This window comes from Amaranthus tricolor, chromosome 14 (assembly GCF_026212465.1).
Source record: "Amaranthus tricolor cultivar Red isolate AtriRed21 chromosome 14, ASM2621246v1, whole genome shotgun sequence".
Taxonomy (NCBI): Eukaryota; Viridiplantae; Streptophyta; class Magnoliopsida; order Caryophyllales; family Amaranthaceae; genus Amaranthus; species Amaranthus tricolor.
In genome coordinates, this window is record NC_080060.1 from 2,344,596 (window position 1) to 2,354,902 (window position 10,307).

The window sequence follows — 10,307 nt, forward strand, 5'->3', positions numbered from 1 at the left end:
GGATTAATTATTAATGATTCCCTCTTTTTGATTAATAAAGTACATAGAATGAATTTTGGAGGGAAAATTAGGTTTGACATTGTTTGAGACTTAATTGAAATTAATACATTTCCGAAATTTTTATAATTACACAACCATTAAACTACTTAATTTAAATTACAGAAAATTACATCAAATAAATTACAAAAACCGTCAAAATCATAAAATAAGCTAAGTCTTCAATACTTCCTTGATTTCTTCAACGTTTTTTGAACGACAATTGAAAACGAGCAACCCTCTCGCCACATGCGCATGCGGATATTAAATCTTTCGTTGACTTCAGATTTATAAAAAAACAAACACGGTATGCATTTAGTGTCCAAAATTAATTAAATAACTACAAAAAATCTAAATGTTTTCATTTTGAAAGGAAGCCATCAATGACAGTGGAACAAAAATAAGCTGATCAAAAGATTGAAACCATGAAACTGGAAGATTGAAAAAAAATGAAAAGAAGCCAACAATGAAAAGAAGATAAATACAGTAAAGGGAGAACAAGCCATCAATCCAATGAGTTGACAATTAGTAACACAGTAAAGGGAAACCAAAAAAATAATGTCAATGTCACCAAGGTTAAAAAAAATGGCGCCCATAGATAACAAATTATGTATATAAGACAGCATTAAGTGAAGATATCAGACACTTCATTTAATTTCCACCAACTTCAATACAGTATATACAATGGGAAAAAAAAAGATGTAGATAATTTAACTAAGACCCAAATAATGCATGAGCTTTTAACGTCAGCAAACAGTAATGGGAAGCTACAACACGGGTTCATCAATGAAATTGCGAAGAAGTACGATTTGCATAAGAGGAAAATCGGAAGAATATGGAGACAGATTCGGGATCAAAAAAAAAACAAAGTTCCAATTAATGTCAACAATAAGAAGACAGTGACCAACGGTAGACCTGCAGTCCCCTTTGATGAAAACAAATTCAAATCAATTGAAAAAGTGAAGAAGACAACTTTAAGATCACTTTCAAGGGCCATGGAAGTTAGCTACAGCACAGTATGCAGATGGAAAAAAAACAGGTACTTTCGAAAGCACACCAACGCAATCAAACCGTTACTTACAGACAAAAATAAACTCGACAGGTTAATTTTTTGTCTTAGTAGTTGCATTTTAGATGAGCAAACAAGCAACTTCACATTTAATGAAATGACAAATGTAGTCCACATTGATGAAAAGTTGTTTTACATTACAAGGATACAACAAACATTTTATCTAACTCCAGATGAAATACAGCCACATAGAGAAATCCAATCTAAAAGATTTATCCCCAAGATCATGTTTATGTGTCGTTGCAAGACCAATCTTTTCTATTGAAGGTGAGATGATATTTGATGGAAAGATAGACATTTTTCCTTTCACACATGAAATGGCAGCACAAAGGAGTTCAAAAAACAGGAAGAGAGGAGAGCCAGAGACCAAACCAATACAATCAATCACTAAAGATCACACAAGAGACATGATTGTGCACAAGATACTACCAGCAATTAGAATTAAATGGCCATCACATTTAAGCAAAACAATTTTCATTCAACAGGACAATGCTAAACCACACATTTTAGATGATGATGAGGTGTTTAGAGAGGTGGCTACACTTGATGGATTTAACTTCCACTTAGTGCAACAACCTCCTAACTCACCGGATATGAATGTGCTTGACTTAGGGTTCTTTAGGTCAATACAATCTTTACAGCATAAAAAATCAGCATACAACTACGCACAATTAGTTAACGCAGTGACTACAGCATTTGACAATCTTACACCAAATGCATTGAAGAATGTATGGATCACATTACAAGCATGTAAAATTGAAGTTATTAAGAAACTAGGTGGTATGGATTATGAAATTCCACACATGAGCAAAGCAAAACTTGAAAGGGAAGGGAGACTCCCACATTGTTTGGGGGTACAGCAGGAAACAATTTACCAGGCACTAAGATATCTGGACACAAAGGTGGATAAAACTACATTGGAGGGCATTTTATTTTACTTGGGGATCAAAGACGAATCAGTTTTCCATCAACTTCATTTAACAAGAGCAAGCACAGAAGCAACAACAGAACCAACAACAGAAGCAACAACAGAAGCAACAAGATAAGCAACATCGTATATTCCGGCAAGAAATGAAGCAACAACAGAAGCAACAATAGAAGAAACACCAGCATGAACACCAGCAACATGTAAATATGACACACATGAGTATACTTTTGGGTTACCTTTTGTACTCACTTTTGGGTTACAGTGTAAGGTAAATGTTTAGGTCTAAACACGATGTAGAAATTAAATAGGGGAGATGTTTAGCCGTAAACATTTAGAAGGAAATGTCATGTAACAATTTATTGATGGCTTCAAAAACAAAATGAAAAACAAATTCATCTCAGAGAACAATTTGAACTCATCACAGATAACCCAAATTCCATACTAATTGTCTCCTACATCTGGTAAGAACATGGTCTCCTAAACATAATGTTTGGTGGCTTATGAACTGAAAACCCTAGATTGGTGGCAAAATGAATGGATTTAGGGATTTTGTAGCTATAATCAATTGTTTACCCTCAAAAAAAAATCATAGGGCAACAAAAACAGAACACGAAAGACATGCATACCATACATAGCACATAAACAAAATCATCATTGGTCATAGAGGAAAGATGTATCCATACGAGAAAATGGGCCTCGAACATCAAAATCAGACACCAAATCATCATCATCCAATGATTCTTCATCTGAGGAAGGGAACAAGTTCTCAATGTATAGATCTTGAAGATTCAGTTGTAAATCAAACATTCCCTGTATTTCTTCATCTTCAGAAGTTATACTTCTTCCCCAGTTAGGATCCGTTTCATCAGAAGTCGTACACGATGCAGGTAGGCGATTGTAGAAATCGAACCACGAGTTAGGAGATCCAATCGTAGGATCACTTTCTTGGGACGAAGACAAACAAGAAAGACAAGACGTTGGTGAGGCCATGTTCGAAAAAACCCAGAAAACTTAAGAAAAAATTCAGATTTAAAAAACCCCTAAAAGCATTAGGGTTTCAAAGAAGACGAAGATGGTGGAAAAAAAATGAAGATGAAGATAATAAACCGTAAACCAAGGTATTCTTGATGATGAAGATGAAGATCATTGAAGAACACGAAGAGTTATACACAGTTTGAGGATGGAGATGAGAGAGAGGGAGGGATGGGTAGGGATTCAGAGTAGGTGAGGTTATAAAAGGGAGGGAATGATTAAGTGAGGTTACAATGTTAATTATTTTAGGTTAGTAGGGTTTACGGGGGTAAATTCGTAATTACGTGTGTGAACTAAGGGTATTTAAGTAAAAAAGGATTGTCAAAAATAGAAATGGGACTAATTCAAAGGTTTTGCCAAATAAGAAAATGAGACTAAATTAAAAGATCGGAGGGAGTATAAAATAAGAGTATATAAACTTCTTATTTTGAAGCTCTTTCACCGAAAGATAGTCTCTCACACAAGAATAGCGGATTTAGTTTTTGAAGTGATCCTTTTTCTTGTATTAAAGGTTATATTTTTTGTGTATATATTGGACTTGTACAAAATAAATAGTTCACTTTTATTGTGATACGTAAATAATAGAGTGGTTTTGCACGAATGTGAAGTGTTTGATTGTATAAGCCTTTAAGTGTGAAACTGTTAAATAAATATTATTTTAAAAATAATTTTTGCTTTTATTAAATTATTTCTTTTGACTGTTTAGAATTTGAAAAAAATATAAACTAATACAATTTTAAAAATTATTATCTAAATTTTTATTATGGAGAATTCTATGTAAGCCTTTAGTTTACCAAGCTAGAGCCAAATCCCTTAAGATATTTAACATAGGATACGTGGCTTTCAAGTTTCAACCACCAAGTTAAAGTGACACTTAACTGGTTCTTTTTGGTTCTTAATTACTACAACTAAGAGTCTTTTTCATTAATTCACATGATGCAATAAGCGTTCTAATTATAATTCTATGTTTTACTTTTTTTTAAAGAAATTTGAATGTGTAATTTATTTTAAAAATGTATTGAAATATAAATTGAAAATTACTTTTTTTTTAACGAACATTGAGCTGAAATGCATAATGAAACCATTTTTTATTACAAACTCTACTAGTATCTAACTATTTTTCAATAAAACCCCCAAAAAAACTATTTTTTAATAAAAATCTTTGTGTATATAACACCAATTAATTAAAACATATCTTGTGGCATGTACTAGTAATTTATTTATATTTTCCTAAAAAATTCTACATAGATAGGAATATGTAAGAATGAGAATTTATTTTACAAAAATAAGTCAAGTCACGAAAAAAGTCACTAAAAATATGGTAGAGAAAAAAAATAATAAAAATGACATACTTTTATTTTTTAATTGTCATTCACTATACCAATTACTCCTTATAAGAAAATATGATACCCATTACTAAAACGTATCACCTATAGTTAGTAATAGATGGGACATCATTCATTTCACAATGTTCATGACATTTTAATTTTTTTCATATTTTTAATTAAAATTCAAATTTTAATATCTAAAAATATAATTTGTAAAAAAGTTAAAAAAAATATTAATATATATTAAAATTTTATATATCGATACCACATATGTATAACTTTTTCATTCTTTTGTTAATTACATAGTAAAATGAGTAAAATAAAAATTTAAGTGAAAATTAAATTTATGATCTTACAAAACTTAGTAGTAAACTATTAATAGCCTAACACAAATTGGTATATTAAGTGAAACATATATCGACTATATGAGATTATTTAGTCCAAGTTAATCTAATTTCTTACCAACTTTAACAATACCCCACCAAACAATACCTTAATTAACTATGATCTCCTTAAGAAAAATACTTATCAAACCTTGGAGTAGATGTTTTTTTTGAGTAGATAGTCGTCATGTTGGGTTTGAATTAGAGTTTTGGACATTTTTATTTGTCGATTTCCATTACAAATATTGCACTTTTTTTTCTTCAATTTAAATCTTTATAGTAGTTTTTGAATAAAACTCATTTTTTATAAGTATTTTGTTCTAAATGCTAGTTATTTATAGTTTTGTTAAAATTTTAGATTATAATGAATTAAAGTAAAAATGAATCGTTAATTATGTGAAATTTTTATTTATGTGAAGTTGCAATAATATTGTTTTATATAAAGAATCAATGGAATATAACCTCTTTATAGTCACCAACACAAGGCTATAAAATGAATAAAATTACGTACATTCAACTGAAAAAACTCATCCTAGGTGGGAGCCATTTAATGGTATTTGGACAATAAAATGTTGTTGTATTGTTGTTAAAAGTTGAAACGTATTTTTGTATACAACACTCTCATTGATTTAAGAGTTGTGGAAATTTGATGAGACGATCTCAAATAAGAAGCTCATAGGAGAACGTAGGAGAAACAAATAAAAAAATGGCTTGCATGAGTTACACTTCTCTAAAGACTTGACAAGGGATAGAGGTACTTGGAGGTGTCTTATTCATGTTTTAGACTATTGGTACTCTCTCGTTATTAATCTTGTTCATGTCCTTTGACTTATCATTCTTTCACTCTTTTTTTACCTAGTATTTTATTATTTTATTTCATTGTTTTATTTATTAAGTAATTGTCTCATGTAAGGTCAAGCTTGTGTGGTAAGATTTAGGCTTTTGATTTCAACTTCACTCAGTTATTTTCGTTGTAAGAACCTCTCTTTAACTAGAGTCAAGGAACTTTTAGTCGCATCTTCCTTTATAGGTAATATGTATTATTGGCCTTTTGTTTTCTCAGCTACTGATCATAATTTCTATGAGCGAGATACAATCGGTACAATGAGAATAATAACAATAACCCAAATATAAAATGTGTCTCTCGATAAGACCGTCTTATACAACAATTTATGATAAAATAAAGTCTTAGAATTAATTCCCAACTACAAATACAAAAATCTCTAACTACCATATACCAAAATGCAAAAACCTCCACCCTTTTTTCTCTCCTTCATCACCCCTCACCAAACACCCAACAATGTCGTGTAAATCCTTCTCCCCAAAATTCCTCCTCTTTCTCTTCCTTCTCTCAGCCATTCCCATAAGCATTCTCATAACGCTTGAAAGGGCCCCACCTTCAACACACGTGTACCAATACCACAGCACCAGCTGGCTCAGAGAATCTGCCACATGGGACGATATCAACCGCAGATTCATCGTCTCAGGATTAGAAGGTAGTGTAGGAGAAGTCAAAGTACCTGATGATCATCATGATGATGATATATTAAATGAAATCACAATCGTTAAAGACGTTGAATTGGCTGGAAATGCTTCTGTTGGTGTTTCAATCGATCGGTCGAGAAATCGTTTGCTTGTTGTTGTAACTGATTTGATTGGAAATCGTTATAGTGGACTCGCTGCATACGATCTTTCCTCTTGGAAACGTTTGTTCCTTACTCACCTTACAAAACCTGGTAATTTTTTTTCTTTTCTTTTTTTTAAAATTTATTTTAATTAAATTCAGCCCTTATTTTTTGTTTGGACTTTTTAAGGTTGATAAAATAATACTCCCTTCTATTCATCTTAAATGTCCTGATTATTTTATGTGCTCTATCTAATACACTTATTCAATCCTTAATATATCTAATTATATATATTTAAAAATTATAAAAAGTTAAAATTAATAAATTTTACATTAAAACAAATCAAATAAGATCTCACATGATTATATTTTAACTTATAGATTAATATTAAAATACAATTTAAGTTTGATCGATGAATAGTATTCCAAAAATAAATGGGATATCTGAGTTGAATAGAAGGGTGTAAATTTATTAGTAGCAAATAGTAGTGGGATGTTTTTTTAAAGGTTGAATAATTGGTAATAAAAAAAGCACAAATTCTTGTATGAGACAGTTTTACCGTGAGATATATATATTTTATATTTGGATTAAATAGCATAATAATAGAAACTTTTAGTATAATATACCTTTTGTATGAATTCGTTTTACGGTGAGACGGTTTCATATAAGAAGGGCTAAAGAATAAATAAAGGTAAAGGTAAAGGACGCTTTTAGTATCCGCACAAGGTAGGGGTTGAAGAAAGAAAGAAAATAAATTCTACGAATAAAATAAAATTAAAAAAAAGTTAAAATTTAAAAAGAGAATTAATAGAAATTAATGGTCATTATATTTATAAAAATGAGGTAAAATGAGTGAGATGAACCTACATAATGATGTTAAATAAGTGAAACGAAGGGATAAGAGTACATGTATTACTTATTTTGAATTAATATCTTTGAGAAAATAGTTTTTTTAAAGGAAAAAAATAATCACTTTAATTCACTATTAATGTCCTATTTGCTTTTTGGACATTTTTTACTTTTAATTTGAATTTTGTTATTAATTTATAAGTTAAAACATAGTCAAATGAGATCTTGTTTGATTCGTCTAAATGCAAGGATTATTTATATCAACTTTTCATAATTTTTAGTGTTGCACAATTAGAGATATTAACAATCGAATAAGTGCATTGGATAGAGTGTATAAAGTAAATGAGAAATTAGTAGTAAATTAAAGGGAATATATATTTGATAATAAATGAAAGAGAGAGATTGATTTGTATGGACAAAATTAAAAAAAGAGTCAAAAGTTTTTTATGATAATGTGTGAAAAATTGTGAGTTTAGTTTTGTAATTCTTTTTATCTTAGGAATTCAAAATTTACATGTAAGAATTATACCACATGTTATTGTTTATATAAATAATATGAATGTTCAACTTAAAGAATTCATTATTCTATCTTAATTAATTTAAGCAATTTCACAGACAATTAAATATTTTTTTGACCTTATTTACTATATAAATAGGAGATGAAAAATCCATGGCGGATGATGTAGCAATTGATGAAGAAGGTAATGCATACGTAACCGATGCTAAAAGTAGCAAACTTTGGAAGGTCAATGTAGATGGAAAGTTGTTATCTACAATAAGAAGTCCACTTTTTACCTCTAAAGAATGGTACAAAAATTTGGTAGCACTTAATGGAATTGTGTACCACCAAGATGGTTATTTGCTTGTAGTTCACACATTTTCCGGAAATTTATATAAGATCGATTTCAAAGAAGGAGAAAAAGTTAATTTAGTGAAGATCGTCAAAGGATCACTTAGATTTGGCGATGGATTAGAGCTTCTATCTCCGACTAGGCTTGTGGTCGCTGGAAATCCTGCAGGGCGTTTGGTGGAGAGCACGGATGGATGGAAAACAGCATCGGTTATCAAAAGTTTTTCTGGTATAATACATCGGTTAGCCACATCTGCAACGATAAAGGATGGAAAGGTTTACTTGAATCATATGATTGGGTTGGGATATCCTAAGAGAAAACATATTATTGTGGAAGCTGATTTTTATCTTAAAAATGAATTGGTTTAATGTCATATTGAAATATTTATATTAGGGTTTTACCAATAGGTTATTCACTTATTTATAAGGAAGTTTTAATGATCATTTATTGGTTTAAACGCTTTCATTGTAAGAATTTATATTTCGATTTTATTTAAACATTTACCGATTTAACGTCTTATAGATCATATTAGTTTATATTTTAATTTTTTTTATTTTATTTAAATATAATATTTTCAAAATTATAAATTTATGATTAATGTGTTTTTATTTATTATGTCATTTTGTAAGCCTATATAAATTGTCTTATTTAATAGAGTATACTATTTTACAAAAATAGTTTCGATTAGATAGATTTTTTGGTCGTATAATCTTTATGAATATGATTTATCGTTTTTTATTTCTTTTTACACTATAATCTGATTTTTATGAGCGTAATATACTAGATATGATGATAAGCAGAAAAATATTGGTGAACTACTAGTTATTATCACTTGAAATGACGATATTTAGTATGGTTGGCCATGGTATAGCTGATTTTGGTTTGTGGTTGAAAAGGTTTGAACTTTTAATGCAAAGGCCAAAATAGTTTGAGGATGTGAGAGTTAGCATTGACAAGTACTCCTAAATTAAATTGAATTGAATTAGTTAGTAATAAAAATATGTGAATTTATTAGTAAAATGAGGATGTGATTGAGTAATAAATTTATACTAATAATTTATGTAGAATTATGTGACGAAAAACCTAAAAAATTCTTACATTTTCTCTTAAGATTTCTACATAAAAATAGGTAATATAATAATTTTAGTGACATAAATGAGTAATTATTTATACACCTTCTCTTTTTATTATACTTATAGGCTATAGCATAAGGATTTTGCTGTTGTTTAATATTTAAATTTATTTTATATTTTGACTTTTTTAATGGAAGAATAAATATAGTTAAATGAAATTTTTTTTTATTTAATTGTATTTTTTATAAATATAATTTTTTATAAATTTTTATTTATGTATAATTTTAAAAAAATAATTAAAATAAAGTGTATAGCTTAAGAAAAAAAAACAATAATGCAAGTACAATGAAGGAAAAGAATTACGAAAATTAGGGAGTTTGATGAAAATTTAAATTTGACTTTTAAAACATTTTGCAACCTGCAGGTGGATTATTTGACCGAGACAGATCATGAAATTGCAGTGGATGGGACTTTACATCTGGGCTCTGATGCTAATAGTTGAGAGAGTGTGTTACTAAACATGGGTTATCTATCAGGTTAATAGATTAACTTTATGTAGTGGCTTACAAATCACGGTTAATGATTAGAAATTTTTGAACGAATAAAGAGTTGGTCTCTTAGTGACACTACAGTCACTACACCAATAAAAACACATAAATTCTTAATAAATCACTAAATTACTATAAAAAGACAAAATAAATATTAATAAAGTAAGCAAAATAAAAAAAACCACAAATTAAAATTCTAAAAGCCCTATCCTATCAAATACTTCCATATAAGGTAATAAGGGTGATTTGTCAATATTATAAATCACTGTTATTTACTTAGAGTACCTCCCAATACAAATGATTTTACAAATTCTCAAATGAGGCAGTCCCACGGTGAGACTATTGCTATTGAGCTAGTCTAATGTACACTTATTGTCTTAAAATGATCAATCAAAAAAATGGGCTGATAATATTGGCTCATCTTATGGTGAGACAGTCTCATATTAGACTTTCTAATACAACACGTCTTGTACGAGACCATATAATTAACACATTTTTCTAATTGAACACTTTAAGATAATAATTGATCATCCTAAATCATAAAAAGTGATCAGATGATTAATTTAAAACAATAAATTATAATAT

The 10,307-nt window shown here is 29.3% G+C and overlaps 2 protein-coding genes across 2 annotated transcripts; both read left to right on the forward strand.

Moving 5' to 3' along the window:
- The first annotated feature begins 764 nt into the window (after positions 1–764).
- Positions 765–1,370, forward strand: LOC130800270 (uncharacterized). Its single transcript, XM_057663727.1, has one exon. The coding sequence runs from the start codon at positions 765–767 to the stop codon at positions 1,368–1,370; it is 606 nt and encodes a 201-aa protein (XP_057519710.1).
- Positions 1,371–6,019: 4,649 nt separating this feature from the next.
- Positions 6,020–8,620, forward strand: LOC130799683 (uncharacterized). Its single transcript, XM_057662864.1, has 2 exons — positions 6,020–6,512; positions 7,907–8,620. The coding sequence occupies exons 1-2, from the start codon at positions 6,077–6,079 to the stop codon at positions 8,467–8,469; spliced, it is 999 nt and encodes a 332-aa protein (XP_057518847.1). The 5' UTR covers positions 6,020–6,076; the 3' UTR covers positions 8,470–8,620.
- The last annotated feature ends 1,687 nt before the right edge of the window (positions 8,621–10,307 follow it).